General features: G+C 53.7%; 1 protein-coding gene across 1 annotated transcript; it reads right to left on the reverse strand.

The window, feature by feature from the left end:
* Window positions 1-846: 846 nt before the first annotated feature.
* On the reverse strand, window positions 847-4,073 carry LOC113406076 (maestro heat-like repeat-containing protein family member 1). Its single transcript, XM_026648448.1, has 8 exons — window positions 4,019-4,073; window positions 3,757-3,812; window positions 2,890-3,031; window positions 2,374-2,423; window positions 1,942-2,049; window positions 1,664-1,780; window positions 1,331-1,456; window positions 847-936 (listed from the first exon to the last, which is right to left on the reverse strand). Exons 1-8 carry the CDS (start codon window positions 4,071-4,073, stop codon window positions 847-849), a joined length of 744 nt encoding a protein of 247 aa, XP_026504233.1.
* Window positions 4,074-16,853: the final 12,780 nt, after the last annotated feature.

Consider the following 16,853-nt stretch of genomic DNA (forward strand, 5'->3'; position numbering starts at 1 on the left):
TGTCAACCGGGCTAGGGGCCTGAATCCCTCAGTGCGCCTTTTGTGCCCAGCTACACCATCGACTGCAGTGTGTGGGGAAACGGGCCCTAAATCTTTATCTTCTGATCCCTGAGTGCAGCACAAGCCTAGAGGTACCAAACAGGGTACAGTCGTCTCTGGGACAATAGCACCAAGTGATGCTCAGTTACACTCTAACAAGGCCCAGATGGGAGTCCTTCCCTTAGCTTCCATGGGCCTGGAATCAGAGAAGCTAATTGAGATGGGGCAGTCACAGAGAGTGGTGCTGTTCCCATGTCTCCTGTCCCTCCTGGGGCAAAGGGCCAGCCCTCTGAGCTGAGTTTATGCAAAGACATAGCTCTGTGCTGCTGTGCACAGCCCGGGTAGGTGCTGTGTGGGCGGTCAGGGGAGGGCTCTGACTTACGTGTGGGCTCAGAAAATAGTGGTGTCGCATGGGAGCCAGGATATTGAAGCCTATGGTCTCTAGGATGAGATCCGTGGGGCGTGAGTGGACCACGTGCCCATAGGTGAGGAGCAGGAGGCTTCTCAGCTGCTCGATGGAAGCTGGCTCCTGAGAATTGCAAAGGAAAGAGTGAGGAGAAGGGATGGCCTCCAGCTGCTCCTAACTTACAACTAGGGCCAGGGGAGGATTTTTCATCCAGCCGGCTTAGCCACCAAAGGCGACTCTGCTGAGCTGAATTGCCTGGACTCCGAGGCCCTTCCCAGCTCCCCAGGATTGGGTGGTTGAGGTGACCCGGCAGCCGAAGGGGACGCACTAGCAGCTGCTTTAATTCAGCCTAGCTCCAGAGATGTCACTGGGACTACAGTGGATTGCACTGGCCCAGAGAGTTACTGGGAAGGTGGTGGTGGTGGTGCGGGGAGAGGGGGGACGCAGGTTAATGTCAGACATGCCAGCCCTGGTGAGTCTGCCAGGAAGGTCTGTGAAATAGCCCAGTTCAGGGGAAGATCAAGGGTCTGTTCTGCTGAGAAATGTGTCAGCTGGAGCTGATGGCATGGCAGTGTCTTTTGGGCCCTCTCTGAGCCTTGTTTATGGGGCTGCGTGGAGCATGTCTGAGCTCCCCAGGAGATACCCTGGAGAGCTTAGACAACAGGACCCACCTTCCCCCCTGGATCCACCCCATTGTGCTGAGATTGCAACTCCACAGAGGAGTAAGGAAAGGGCTCCCTCCTCGGAGGCTGAGCCACTGCTTGGAAATTCAGCTCTTCGCTGAACAGGCTTCTGGGAAGCAGGGTCCTCCCTGGCAGGTCCCTTTACCTGCAAAGGCTGGTGAAGGGATCGATGAAAGAGCAGAGATGCTAGGTGGGACCGTACCTCCAGAGAGCCACCGGCAGAAGGCTGGAGCTGCACCCTGCTGACAAACTCTTCCCAGTGCTCCAGGATGGCGAAAACCTCATATAGCTGTTGCCTGGCACACAGCCCAAGCGCTCGGGCGAATCCCTGAGAGACAGAAAGATGGAGGTTGGGAATGCTGAGCAACAAGCCAAGGGGCCAGGATGGGCTCTCCAAGTCATTGCCATGGGCATGGGTATAAGGAAGATCTTTTCAATCCACTGGACGTTGTCCAAGGCAGAACATACACATGTAGCATCAGGGGATTGACAAAGAATGAGGGATCACTTGACAGTGGAGGAGCAAAGACCTCACCTCTCTTTCCTCTTCTTCTCGGAAATCGACCATCTCCACCAGAAGCCATAGCTGGGGCTTGATGCTCTCTGCTGGAAAAAACATCAGCACGGTGCCCCAGCACTTGTAGAGAAAGCTCTGCGAAAGAGACACCATCATGCTGGATGCATTGGGCACAGCCTGGCATGCACAGAGCCCACTGGGTATAGCTGTCTGCTTCACTGACCCCAAGCTGCCCCTGGTTAGCGACTGCTGTTCTGAACTAGGCACTGAACCCCAATTCCTTCCAGGACACTGACCTTGTCACTGGGCCGCTTATCACCGTAGGCCAGCTGGCGCCTGATACTAGTGATGAAACAGCCCAGCCAGGTGTGGTCCGAGATGAAGAAGAGAAGGTCTTCCAGGAACTGCCAGGGAAAGAAGAGCCAGTTAGAACCAAGAGGGGCCAAGAAACTGGTCCTCTCAATAGCTCCAGCCAGGAACCCACGACAGCTGGGAGGGGAGGGGAAGAGGGAGCGTGCACTGTCACCCCCCACGTCTCTCCTAATGCTTCTGAATCCTTGTGAGCTGCCCCTGGTGCTTCTCCAATTGCATCTGCTGGACTCAGCCGCTTCCTCTGTCCCACAATGTAGTGCTGCTGAGGGGCCTCTTAATCCTGCCTCAGCGTGGAGGGGGCTGGACTAAATGACCTCTTGAGTTCCTTTCCAGCCCTCCATTTCTCTGACCCTTACCTGCAGCAGCTGCTGCTCCCACTCCCTCTGGCAGAAGCAGGTCTTGTGATCTGGAAGAGATGGGCAGGTCAGTTTCCTTTGTGTTTAGACCCTTCTACTGAGGAGCAGCCTTCAACTTGGCTCTTGTTTGGCAGGGGGTGGGGAGGAGCTGCCGACTCACGGGCCCCGAGGGGACCCATGGCTCTTTGAAAATTGCTGATGGACAACAATGCTCCTCAGACCCAAACCCCTTGATATGAAATACCCAGGAGTTCTGCTTGCCAAGATCCTTCCCCAGAGTTTGAGATGTCGAATGAAGGTTAGATACGATCCTGGAAAGGATCCTTCCTGTCTAGGCATGGGGGGCTGGGCTAGATGAACCAAGGGATATGATCCTGACATGATCCTCTCTGATTCCAAGGTCACAGCATCATATTATCCTGGATTCAGAGGGAGGCCCTGGCCTCTCCCTCTCTGAGCCCAGCATCACGGTGTCCCCTCCCTTTGCTCCTGCAAGGGGAGACACTCCCTCCTCACCTTCCACATAGAGGAGCATTTCCGTCTTGTAGCTATTCCAGAACTGGCCCGACCTGGCCTGGAACATGCTCATAAGCTGGAAGAGGAGGAACATGGCTGCCCTTCTGACCTGCACCGTCATAAACGAAGACGCACCGAGCACCTGGCGGACAAAGAGGCAGAGGTGGCTGTACCCCTCCCTTGCGAGGCAGTGTGAGAAGGGAGCTCCCTACAGGTGCAGGGGGAGAGCTCAGTGATGGAGGGAAGGAGACAGCAGGGAGGTGGAGCTGACAACCAGGACAGGATTGAGATGGATATTTCAGTTGATCAGGGACACTCCATGGACCAGCTATTGGCTCCTTCCATCCTCTCACTCCTGGGCTGGCTCTAGCTCAGATGAAGGGAGACAGGATTATTCAGAGGCCGTCAGGCAGCTGCTGAGTCAGATCCTTGGCCTAGGTTAGAGCAGCACAAGGGGAGCTTGAAGCAGCCCGAAAGAGGCAGCTGGGCCATAAAGGGAATCCCCAGCTGCCCCTTGGTAAGGGAGGATGCTGGAGGCCAGGGGGCAGGAGGGGGCCTGCACAACAGTCCCTAAGGGCTCATTCCAGCTGCCTTCTATTGGAGCCGTCCGAGGGCTGCACTGACTGGTGCTGGGGGACCTGGTCCAGCCCCAGGATCGGGGAGCCAGGAAGGTGGCTGGCTCAGAGAGCTCGCTGGTTCTGTTAAATGCCGAGAGGCGCTGGGTCGATGTGCAATGAACGCGAGGAATGTGACGAGCCAGCTCCTCTGGGGGCCGCAGGGAGAAGAGCCACCACACACTGCATGCCAGCTCCAGGAGCGGCCCCTTCCCACTGAGCATAAGGAACCTCCTGGCTGCGGGTTACTCACCAGCAGCCGAGCCAGCAGCTCCTGGGGTAGAGTGGACTTGGGGCTTGACCGACACCCTGTGAACAGAAATGGGGGCATCCCATCAGGCTCTGGAGGGATCTTTTGCATTCGTCTCTGAGCTCTACCTGTGCCCTTGACGGCTGGCTGTGTCCTTGCAGTGAGCCGGAACCAGAGCCAAGAGCTGATCCCCACCCTCACCTGGGGGCAGACGCCTCTCGCTACAGAAGGACTAAGAGCGGGTGGATAAAATACTGGGACTCACCTCTGTTCGCCTTGCCGCACTTCCTGGCCAAGGGCAGCCTGCCTTCCTCCTGCATCCTCTTTACCACCTCGACCGAGGTCTGCAGGAGGAGAGGCAGGGCTGGCCCATGGGCTGCTGGGCTCAGTTGAAGGAGCAGCCCAGGCCATAAAACCTGCAGAGCAGAGAAAAGCCATCTCAGTACGGAAATATCCTCTTCCTGCACCAGCTCTCTCTTTCCTACACTAGACAGGACCCCTGGCCTCGCCACCGCCAGCCAGACCTCTCTACCCAGCCTGAACCATGCAGCGATCCCCACCCCCTCCCCTTCACACCTATCAGTGTCTGCCTCCAGCACCAAATCAAGTGACACATGACTGACCCCCCGCCTTTTGTTCAGTGTAGCATCATCATTGACAGCACAGTATTTCCTAACTCCAGTCTCACTGGGAAAGGCTGTGTTCTCACGGCAGGAATGCAATACATCAGCTTGATAAATAAAGAGGAGACTAGGAAACCCAATACTATCAAGTGAAACCATGACAGGCGCTCAGGGAGGTTTGAGCTCTGACCTTCACATCCCCACACAGACCTGCGCCACTTGAAGCACAGACACAATTGCTGTCTGCTTTGTGGACAAGAGGGGGACTTAACACACACTGTGCCAGAGGTTTACACAACTCTTTGCTAGACAGTATAGAACAGTGGAGATCAGGAATCCCCGGGGGTCCATCCCCACCTGTAGTAACTAAAGCACGTATATTGGGCATGCTCAATCTGAAAGACAGTGTAGCTGAGTGCACAATACTTGGGTCTGCCTTATTAGAAATGTGGCTTCTAGTCTCAGCTCTGCCTGAAGTGACCGTGCGCAACCTCGCTGTTAATTTGTTCAGTGTGGGAAGGGGGCTGGCTAATACTTGACTGCTTAGGCTTGCGTTCTGACGCCTGGGTCAGTAATCAGGTCTGTGCAGTGTGTGGAAACATAAGCAATAGTCGGCAGAGATGAGATTTGGATGTAGTGTCTCCCAGCTCAGTGGACTCTCCCGTAGGCACCAGGGTAGTGTGGGTGAGAGGCAGGAACTCCTGGGCTAGGGTTGGCTTTTGCAAAACAAGAATGGGATGGGCTGTATAGACCCCACCCTGTAACAGCCAGGGAAAAGTTCACAGAAGGACCAATGAAGAGGGACTGAGCTATGGAAGCTGCAGAACCAGCATGACTGACCACAGGGGATACTCGAGAGGAAGAGCCCCTGTGACACCAAACGCTGGCGTGCAGGGGCACTCAGCCAGTGAGTGTTCCCTGTTCCAAAGACCCAGGTCTGGCTCGGATCCGGGGTCCATCTTACCCAACCCCATGATGTTCTGGAGTGGGGAGGCTCAGATAAATAAGTCTGGCTGGGGCCTGTCTCATCGAAAAGCTCAGACCCAGAGAGGCCTGTGTCCAATGGAGAGGGGCAGGGTCACTTACATTGGCCATTCTGGGGGAGTCAGCCAGGGACTGCAGGGTGCTGGAGCAGAGCTGGCGGACCTCGAGCTCCATGGTGCGCCTCCCGTCTGCTTCCTCCTGATGGTGAGAAGTAATGGAGACACCAGGGAGATTTAGATTCGGTGGAGACCTCCGTGGCACGGTAACTCTAGTGGGCATGGCAGGGGGTGAAAATGGGGCTTGAAGAGAAAAGGCGCAACCCTGGCTGTGACTGTGCCATAAGCAGCCCAGGGTCTGTGTGGAGCCAGTTCTAGGCTCCACCCCTCTGCCTGGTGAAAACCAGATCCATCATGGCTTAGTCTCCTAAGGTGGATGATCACAATGAGGCGAGAGAAGGAGGAAGCCAGGGGTCCTGCCCTCCCTGCGCGAGGGACAGAGCCCGGATGACAGCTGGGAGAGGGATCAGAGAGAATGGGCTGGGAGGAAAAAACACTGTCTTCTATTTGTCAGCATCTTCCATCAGTAGACGGAGGGTGCCGTCCCCAGTTCCATCTGCTTCCCAAGTCCTATTTGCTGCCCATCGCCTGCCCCTCCCCATCTGCAGCTGCCCCCCTTCCCTATCCCTTGACCCCATGTTCTGCCCTGTTCACGGACTCCCGTCACTAAGGTCTCTGCGGATTCTTACCGTGCTGTCGAGGGTCAGGGTGCACTGACGCACCAAGAAGTCAATTAAGGGTCTTGAGGCAGATTTCTCCAAGAGCCCATGCGCCCCCATTGTCCTTATAAAATAAGCAAGGGCTTCTCTGACCTGCCAGACCCAGACAGAAACAGAAATGATTTGCACACAGTGTGGAGGGACCTTGTCCCCTCCCAGTCCAGGCTGGGATCCTTTCTCAGCGGGGGGTTTGGTGAAATACTGCTAGGCAGCCCAGAGATGACAATGCAGCCGGAGCCCTGCAGGGATTCTCTCCCCCACCTTCTGCCCTACACTATGGAGCACTGATGGGTCATGTGTTTCGATGCACAGGGTCCCGGCAGGCTCTGCACTGGCAGGCAGACATTCACTAGCTTTGGCCGCTTTGGCCATGGTTCCAGACTCACCCGTATGCTTGTGCTCTGCAGGATTGGCCCCAGGGCTATGAATAGCTTCTCAGTATTGTGCGTCATTTCGGAAACTGTAAGAGACACAGACACACGGCTCGGCAGGGCTGATGTTAAACCGGGGTGTGCAGGGACCTGAGATCTCAGGAACCTTAGAGCAACCTCAATGTCCCTACATGACCCTCCTGGCAGGTTACCCCCATGGGTAACCAGCTGCATCTGCCCACGCTTGCAGTTCCAGCAGTGACTGTCCTCTCTCATTGCCGCAGCATCGGCTGAGGGGCTGCAGGACTTGGATTATCTACTGCAGACAGGTATAAATGACCCCAATGAGGCCCAGTGCTAAGCGCTGCTAATTGCACAAGAGGCCATAAGACATCAAAAGACGAGGCCTCGCTGTGGGGTCACTTACTGTTGGATCGGACTATCCGGTCCAGAATGAAGAGACTGGCACAGGTCTCCTCTTCCTCGTCCTTGTTCAGCCTCCTGAACAGGAACACAAGCAGCTCCACCAGGAACAAGCGAGCTGCAGGAAGAGGAGTGAATCAGAATGGGGTGGGTGAATCATAAAGGGGAAGGGAATATAGTTCTATGCTTGTGCTCTGAAATTCTGTAGGCTCTGGGAAATCTCCTTCTCTGGGAAAGGTGAATGGGTTTCTTACCCAGATGGACCAGAGAGTCCAGGGCCTCTCTCCGCTCCTCCAGGTGCTCTCTGGGGAGATGACACACCTAAGGGAAGAAAGCAACACCAGCAAAGGCAAACTAGATCAAGTGTCTCTCAGGCCAAGCCCTCGGATGGCAGAGTGAAGGGGTGAGGGTGGATAGGCAGATTCTAATTCCCATCTAAAGAACAGGCCAGCAAGCTGGATCAGTCTATGAATGACGCCGAGGCTTTGGGGGCCGTGGCTCATGTAGAAGCAGAGTTTGACGGGTCAGGAACCGAAGATGTGGAGCCTTGGAACAAGGTGCGGGATGCTGATGTTCCCGGTCAAAGGGGGTGGGGTGAGTGGGAGGAAAAGAAACCAAAGGAGAGTTCTCCAGGATCCATCCCCCAATGGGAACAGGATGAGGCAGGGACAGCTCTTCCCACAGCCTACCCAGTTTAAGCCAACAGGCCCCGGGATTTTGCCTGAGTGATCCCAGCATCTCTTACCATGGAGTGGAGTGCTGGGAAGAGGGTGCCAATGTCCTTCCTCAGGGCAGCCTCATCCATGTCCCTCACGCAAGCAAGGCCCTGTGCAAGAGAAGAGACGCAGGACATGGCGATGACGTGTCAGGCAGACAAGCCCCAATGTGTAGAGTCTCCATCAGCAGCTGGGTTACCACAACCCAGACTTGGAAGGAATAAAGTTATGGCCCTGGTGGAGAGCAGCTTCCAGCTGGTGCCAGACTCTCCCTTCTCTGGGAGGGGCATTTGACCCCTTGGTTTGCACTAGCCTAGTGTCACTTATGGTTGGTTCAACAGGATAGTTGTACCTGGCGCCAGCTGGGGTGGTGTGTGCTGAGAGGATGGCAGGGATGGCGGGGCCCGGTTTGGAAGAGCGGGGCCTGCCCTGATTACTTATCACTACTGATGTTATGGCAGTGCCCAGAGGCTCCAGTCAGGATCAGACCCTGTTGCACTGGGTGCAGCACAACGCAGCCAGAGACAATGTCTGTCCTGAAGGGCTGACAGTCTAGAGACCCAGGCAGACAGGTCAGGGATGGGGAGACAGCATCCAAGGGCTCCTCCCTGCCCCCGTGCTGGGCTGAGGAAACCACGCGGGAGCTTGGAAGGGAGAGCTTAATGTCCCTTCATGCGGCCTTACCAGGGGCCAAGGATCTGGCCCATTGTCTCTGCCTGCTCACCTCCTACAATGGTCACTTCCAGAGTGTACCAGGGATGTATACTCCTGCTTTCTGGCCTTGGGCCAGCCACTTCCCCTTCCGGAGCCTTGCTCTCCGCAGGTATAGGCTGGGCTAACAGCTAACCCTGCCCCGGGCCCAGGGAGAGGTGAGTGCGTGGGACACTCTGGGGAGAGGTGAAGCTCAGGATTATTTCTCTCCCTGGTTCCCTAATGCAGCCCATTGCTGACCAGCCAGCAAAGAAGAAAGAAAGCAGAGCCAGGTGCTGGGAATGGAGTCGCCTCTCTCCTCCTGTCTGCAACACTTGCCCTGGCAAGGGGGGGGTCAGAGCATGTTCTCTAGGGCCAGAGAATGGCAGTGAATCTGGGAGCAAGAGATGAGGAAAGGGGGTCAGAGCCTTAGAGGGTCAGTGTGTCGTGGGAAAGGCAGTAGGGGGCGGGAGTCCAGGCTGAGTTGGTGATGGAGGGAACCTTGTACCATCTGTGCCATGGGCACTTCCCCAGTGTGCTGTGGATTTCCCGCTCTCTCCTCACTCACTGTGGTCTTCCTTGGCATTTCCTCCTCCTTGCTGATTGGGGCGAGTTGTCCCCTGGGTGACGAATAGGCCTTTTGCTTGGTGCCTAAAATGAACAGAAGGAAACTAAGGTTGCTCTTAAGCAAAGTAAGCAGTCATGGGATTAGAGGGAAGGTCCTCTCATGGACTGTAGCTGGTTAAAAGACAGGGTAAGAATATATTTTCAGTTTTCACAATGAGGTAAATAGTGGGGTCCCCAAAGATCTGTACTGGGGCCTTTGCTGTTCAGGGGTAAAATGGTGAGGTGGCAAAATCTGTGGATGATACAAAATTACTCACCATAGTTAAGTCCTAGGTAGACTGCAAAGAGTTACAAAGAGATCTCACTAAACTGGGTGACTGGGCAACAAAATGGCGGATGAAATTCAGTGTCGATGAGTGCAAAGTAATGCACATTGGAAAACATAATCCCACATACAAAATGACGGGGTCTAAATTAGCTGTTACCACTCAAGAACGAGATCTTGGAGTCATTGTGGATAGCTCTCCGTAAACATCCACTCAATGTGCAGCGGCAGTCAAAAGAGCTAACAGAATGTTGGGAATCATTAGGAAAGGGATAGATAATAAGACCGATAATATCATAAAATGACTAGGGAAGTGTTATTTACCCCTTGACAGAACACATGAACCAGGGGTCAGCCAATGAAATTAATAGGCAGTGGATTTAAAACAAACAAAGGGAAGTATTTCTTCACACAATGCACAATCAACCTGTGGAACTCATTGCCAGGGGATGTTGTGAAGGCCAAAAGTATAATTGGGTTTAAAAAGAACTAGATAAATTCAAGGAGGATAGGTCCATTAATGGCTATTAGCCAACATGGTCAGGGATGCAATCCCATGCTCTGGGTGTCCCTAAACCTCTGATGGCCAGAAGTTGGAACTGGATGACAGGGGATGATGGATCCCTTGATAATTGCTCTGTTCTGTTCATTCCTCTGAAGCACCTGGCATTGGCCACTGTCAGAAGACAGGGTACCGGGCTAGATGGACCATTAGTCTGACCCAGCATGGCCATTCTTATATTCTTATGAAGAGCCACTGGGGAGCTGAGCTGGTAGAAGGAGCTGCCTGGTGGGTCAGTTCCCCCTTTACTGGCACCCAGGCTGCCCGGTGATGATTCCAGTGCTGCCCTGTGGCAGCAGGGCTTTAGCCCAGCGTGGGATGGCACGGAGGCTGGCGTGTAAGGTGGAGCAGAGGGCAGTGGCTTATGTGCATGTGCAGAGCAGGGCACAGAGCCTGGGTGGAGTCTCTTCTTGCCCTCCCAGCACTGGGGTTTGGCTGTCACTGTGGCTGCTTTCCCCCCTTTATTCCTGGCACTCAATACTGGGCATGGGCCTACCTGCATCAGGAGGCTCAGCACAGAAAGTGCTGCAGTGGCTGCCCGCTCCTGCAGCCAGGGTTTGTGGCTCCGGGTCTTGTTTTGGGGCCGCCTTCTGCTCCTCTGTGTCTGTGGATACAGGCAGACGGTGGGTTAATTTCCCGCAATCATGGTCACTAATGCCCTGGGGGCGACAGGGACATACAACTGTGTGGGAACTGTCTGCACCTTATGGAACCCCTGGCGAGGGATTTCCACCAATCACTGCCCAGACAGTGTCATGTTACTTAACACTGAGATCGGGCATTTCCTCTTCCAGTCCCTTTACAAACATTACCCACACCTTCCAGACCCCAGTGAAGATTGTCAGTCTTGTTAGCCCCATTATGAAGCTAGGAAAACTGAGGCACTGAATGATCCCGTGTGCACTGGGATGGAACTTCCTGATGGGACATAAATAGACATGTGGTGATTTGTCACAGCGAAAGGCTGTTGACTCCTACCTGGGACAGAAGAGTCAGTGGGGCCTAGCTGGCTGGAGTCCAGATTTGTCCTGTCCATTCGGAAAGGTGTCCATCCTGTAATTCAGAAGGGCAGTGGTGGGATGCGGTGTCATGTGACTGATTCTATGTAAGGGCAATAGGAATCAGAGAGGAACTGTGGTAAATCTGTATCGTGGGGGATGCTTCTGGGCAGAATTCCTACTCACCAATAGTCTGAGTCAGTCTTTGGCAGAGACGGTCCAAAAACCCCATATTGACTCCTAAGACAAGAACCAATGTAAACAGATCACAGGAGTTTCTCTTCTCCTGCACAGACCTCAGAACATTCACACCTCCCTCTTGGGAGGCCAAGCTAGTGCTCTGGTGCCCGGTGCTCTGCATTGCCATGTGGAATGAGACCCAGGCTCAATTCTCTGTGCTGGTCTGCGGCTCCCAAGATGGCTGGAATTGCTCCAGGTGGGGGGGAACCTCCATTTACATGGGGAGGCTCTCTGCTTGACTAGGGGCTTGGAAGGGGATTCCATTGGGTCCCCCTCAGCCAGAAGGACGTAACTCATGAGATGGAGAACCCCAAGGAGACAGAGACATTGCAAGGCTCGGATGGAGGTAGATGTACAGAGCTGCAGCACTGAAATGTGGGATCCCCCTTCCTTGGGGATAAAATCTTTGTGGTACCTCTCCTCTTCCTTGGGATTCAGCAAGGCGGCTCTATCACCTAGAGCATTTGGTTCCATGAGGTATTTGAGTTTATGAGGTATGTTCTGACCAAGAAGTTACCTATTCTGGCCCACCTCACTGCACAGCTACCAAACCAGCAGTGCTTGAGACAGAATCTGATCATGACTCACAAAGCCATTTGTAATATACATATGAAAAACGTGGGCATCTCAGTCATGAAAAATGCATTGGTGTCTGTTTCCAGGAATGGAATGTGTGTGCTCAGTAGCACCCACAGTTCCAACCACAGCCGTGGTTGCTTGACACACAGTCAGCCAGTTACAGATCACAATGATCGTTTGCACAAGCAGTCACTGCAACTGCTTAGCTAAGTGCTGCAACCATGCACACGAGTTAATAAGCAGTTTTTCATAGATTCATAGACTCTAGGACTGGAAGGGACCTCGAGAGGTCATCGAGTCCAGTCCCCTGCCCTCATGGCAGGACCAAATACTGTCTAGACCATCCCTGATAGACATTTATCTAACCTACTTTTAAATATCTCCAGAGATGGAGATTCCACAACCTCCCTAGGCAATTTATTCCAGTGTTTAACCACCCTGACAGTTAGGAACTTTTTCCTAATGTCCAACGTAAACCTCCCTTGCTGCAGTTTAAGCCCATTACTTCTTGTTCTATCCTTAGAGGCTAAGATGAACAAGTTTTCTCCCACCTCCTTATGACACCCTTTTAGATACCTGAAGACTGCTATCATGTCCCCTCTCAGTCTTCTCTTTTCCAAACTAAACAAACCCAATTCTTTCAGCCTTCCTTCATAGGTCATGTTCTCTAGGCCTTTAATCATTCTTGTTGCTCTTCTCTGGACCCTCTCCAATTTCTCCACATCTTTCTTGAAATGCGGTGCCCAGAACTGGACACAATACTCCAATTGAGGCCTAACCAGCGCAGAGTAGAGCGGAAGAATGACTTCTCGTGTCTTGCTCACAACACACCTATTAATGCATCCCAGAATCATGTTTGCTTTTTTTGCAACAGCATCACATTGTTGACTCATATTTAGCTTGTGGTCCACTATAACCCCTAGATCCCTTTCTGCCATACTCCTTCCTAGACAGTCTCTTCCCATTCTGTGGCCTGGTCTACACTAGGCTTTTATGTCGAATTTAGCGCCGTTATATCGAATTAACCCTGCACCCGTCCACACCACGAAGCCATTTAGTTCGACATAGAGCCCTCCTTAAATCGATTTCTGTAATCCTCCACAACGAGAGGAGTAGCGCTAAATTCGAAATGGCCATATCGAATTAGGCTAGGTGTGGATGGAAATCGACGGTAATAGCTCCGGGAGCTATCCCACAGTGCACCACTCTGTTGACGCTCTGGACAGCAGTCCGAGCTCGGATGCTCTGACCAGCCACACCCCGGGAAAATTTGAATTCCTTTTCCTGTCTGGGCAGTTTGAAGCGCAGTTTCTGTTTGGACACCGTGGCGAGCTCAGCAGCAGTGGCAGCAGTGGCAACGATGCAGAGCTCTCCAGCAGAGATGGCCGTGCAATCCAATAGAAAGAGGGCCCCAGCATGGACGGATCGGGAAGTCTTGGATCTCATCGCTGTGTGGGGAGATGAGTCCGTGCTTTCCGAGCTGCGCTCCAAAAGACGGAATGCAAAGATCTATGAGAAGATCTCTAAAGCCATGGCAGAGAGAGGCTACAGCCGGGATGCAACGCAGTGCCGCGTGAAAATCAAGGAGCTGAGACAAGGCTACCAGAAGACCAAAGAGGCAAACGGACGCTCCGGATCCCAGCCTCACACATCCCGTTTCTACGAGGCACTGCATTCCATCCTAGGTGCGGCCGCCACCACTACCCCACCCCTGACCGTGGACTCTGAGGATGGGATATTGTCCGCGGCCGGTTCCTCAGCGGACGGGGAAGAGGAGGAAGGAGATGAGGAGGACGAGGCAGTAGACAGCGCTTACAACGCTGATTTGCCCGACAGCCAGGAGCTCTTCATCACCCTGACAGAGATCCCCTACCAACCCTCCCCAGCCGTTACCCCAGACACAGATTCAGGGGAAGGATCAAGCAGTAAGTGTTTTAAATATCCAAACATTTATTTACAACATAACTGGCATATTTAAAATATTAACAGTAGCTAAAGTGCTTTAAAACATGTAAACATTTATTTGCAACAAAACAGGAAGATTGAAAATATTAACAGTGGGTAAAGTGCTTAAAAACATGTAAACAGGAAAGTCAAACAAAAGGGGAATCAGTGCAAAGTGTATCATGATTACTCCGTCTTTGGGCGCCTCAATATATAGTCCGAACCATTTTAAAAAAATCTCACAATGTCCGCTTCATGATTATAGTGCCCAAAACCCTGCAGTCATTTGTCCCTCCAAGGGCACCTAAGCCAAGAACTGGTCAATGTAACCGGGGATCGAGGCGACATCCTCCGGGGAGAACTCCTCATACACCTCCTGCAGGTGTTTTTCAAGCCTCATCAGCAGGTTCCTGGGCAGGGACAGCTTATTAGGCCCCCCGTGGTAGGACACGTTTCCCTGCCACAACGCCAGCAGGTACTCCGGGATCATGGCCTTGCACAGCAGTGCAGCAAATGGCCCCGGTTTCTGCAGGCTGTCCCGGAGCATCTTCTCCTTCTGGCTCTCGGAGACCTTCAGGAGGGTGATGTCAGGCATGACTCCCTGCTGTGAATTAGGTAGGGGAAAGTTAGTATTGGGACTGCTTGCCCGTCCCTTTACAGAACTGCAACCGCCGGTTTACAGCCACGCGGTTTACAGCCGCGAGGGGCTGGGACAGGGCCAGAGTTCATGCTTGCAGGATTGCTGCCAGCAGAGACTCGCATTGCTTTCTATGTGAAAGGAGGCCAGTGCCACTCTTAAAGTTTTAAGCGGCCACAAGTCTACGGCTTACCATGTTTGCCATCTAGACAAAGTCCGGTGTCCTGCCCTGCTCCTCAGCTCGCCACAGCAAGACCGCAGGCACTGTAGGCGAGGGCCGAAAATTCGACCTTGTCCTCAGTGCGCGTGTGATAGGTGCTCTGCATGGTCTTGTTCACAGAGAAAGACTATGTTCTCTGTTCACAGATACATTGCTCTGTCTCAGGAATTCACTCCCTTTTTCCAATTCCCACAGCCACATCTGCCCAGAGGCTAGCGCACATTAGGAGGAGGAAGAAGAGGACACGGGAAGACATGTTTGCTGAACTAATGGAATGCTCCCGAGCACAGGCAGCCCAGCAGACACAGTGGAGGGAGAACTTGTCCCAAATGCACCGGGCAAACATTGAACGGGAGGAGAGGTGGCGACAGGAGGACAGGCAGGCTACTCAAACGCTGCTTGGACTAATGAGGGAGCAAACGGACACGCTCCGCCGCCTTGTGGATGTTCTGCAGGACCGGAGGCAGGAGGAGAGAGCCCCGCTGCAGTCTCTCTGTAACTGCCCTGCCCCGCCACCAAGTCCCATACCCCCCTCACCCAAAGTCCAAACACGGAGGGGTGGAAGGGGCCGGGAAAAATTTCACTCCACCCCTGCGGACTGCTCTACCACTAGAAGGCTCTCATTCCCCAAAATTTGAAAAGTCCTTTCCTACCCGCCTCACACAAGACCCCGTCCAAGTTTCACCCCCCCGTTCCATGTGCGGTTGTTAATAAAGAATACGTTTCTGTTCATTTCTGTTTCCATCCTCTTCTTTTGGAGGGGAGTCTGTCTGGAGGGGGGGGAAGGGCCTTGGTCATTGGACAGGACAGTCACCTTTAGCAGGGGGCAGGTGCAGCAGCAGGGCACATATACAGTGCAGTGACTAGTTATCCTGGTCAGTCTGGGAGGTGGTTTTCATGTTCTGTGTGGTGGGGGCGGTGGTGTTGCTCTGTGACTTGGTGGCGGGGGAGGGCAGTTACAGATCTTATGCAGCGGTCCTTACCCTGGATCACAGAGCCGCGCAGCAGGGGATCTGTAACCCTCCTCCCCCTGCAAGACAGTCACATAGCCGACACATACACGCAGTCCCGGCCAGGAGGGCTGGCAGGCTCCGTTGAAACAACCAGTCCACCATCGCGGAGCCTGTCATTCCTGGAGTTTAGAAGCATCATTTGCATCACAACCCTAAACCCGCTCCCCGCCACAGTCTGCGTCCCAGGTTTAAAACATTCCCGTGAAAACAGTAATAAAGACAACGGTGTCCATGAACAAAACAGAACAGATTTTATTTTTTGGGAAGGGGGTGAAGGGGGTATGTAATTGGAGAGGATAGTCGACGGCAACTGGGTAAAGAAACGGGGGCAAGTTCAGCTTCTGTGTCCACAAACTTAAAAGTCAATGGGTACCCTGCTCAGCCTTGAAACTGGCTTTCAAAGCCTCCCGGATGCACAGCGCGTCCCGCTGGGCTCTTCTAATCGCCCGGCTGTCTGGCTGGGCGTAATCAGCAGCCAGGCTATTTGCCTCAACCTCCCACCCCGCCATAAAGGTCTCCCCCTTGCTCTCACACAGATTGTGGAGCACACAGCAAGCTGCAATAACGATGGGGATATTGGTTTCGCTGAGATCACAGCGAGTGAGTAAGCTTCTCCATCTCCCCTTGAGACGGCCAAAAGCACACTCCACCACCATTCTGCACTTGCTCAGCCGGTAGTTGAAGAGTTCTTTTTCAGTGTCCAGGGCGCCAGTATAGGGCTTCATGAGCCAGGGCATTAGCGGGTAGGCTGGGTCCCCGAGGATGACTGTAGGCATCTCCACATCCCCAAGAGTTATTTTGTGGTCTGGGAAGTAAATACCTTCCTGCAGCCGTCTAAACAGACCAGAGTTCCTGAACACGCGAGCGTCATGAACCTTGCCCGGCCATCCGACGTAGATGTTTGTAAACCGTCCCCGATGGTCCACCAGTGCTTGCAGCACCATTGAAAAGTAGCCCTTTCTATTGATGTACTGGCTGGCCTGGTGGCCCGGTCCCAGGATAGGGATGTGAGTCCCATCGATAGCCCCACCGCAGTTTGGGAATCCCATCGCGGCAAAGCCATCTATGATGACCTGCGCGTTTCCCAGGGTCACTACCTTTGGGAGCAGTACCTTCACGATTGCCTTGGCTACTTGCATGACAACAACCCCCACGGTAGATTTGCCCACACCAAAGTGGTTCGCGACTGACCGGTAGCTGTCCGGCGTTGCAAGCTTCCAGAGGGCTATGGCCACTCGCTTCTGGACAGTCAGGGCTGCTCGCATGCGGGTGTCCTTGCGCTTCAGGGCAGGGGACAGCAACTCACAAAGTTCCAGGAAAGTCCCCTTCCGCATGCGAAAGTTTCGCAGCCACTGGGATTCATCCCAGACCTGAAGCACTATGCGGTCCCACCAGTCCGTGCTTGTTTCCCGGGCCCAGAATCGCCGTTCAAC

Source organism: Terrapene carolina, unplaced genomic scaffold (assembly GCF_002925995.2).
Source record: "Terrapene carolina triunguis isolate 2854851 unplaced genomic scaffold, T_m_triunguis-2.0 Scaffold67, whole genome shotgun sequence".
NCBI lineage: Eukaryota > Metazoa > Chordata > Testudines > Emydidae > Terrapene > Terrapene triunguis.

Coding starts and splice junctions, on each gene's coding strand:
- LOC113406076 (XM_026648448.1), bottom strand. CDS start 4,073: ATGCAGGAGGAAGGCAGGCTGCCCTTGGCCAGGAAGTGCGGCAAGGCG. Junction 2,050..2,373: donor GGGAGCAGCAGCTGCTGCAG/GTAAGGGTCAGA, acceptor TTTCCCTGGCAG/TTCCTGGAAGACCTTCTCTT. Junction 937..1,330: donor CTGCCGGTGGCTCTCTGGAG/GTACGGTCCCAC, acceptor GCTATTTCACAG/ACCTTCCTGGCAGACTCACC.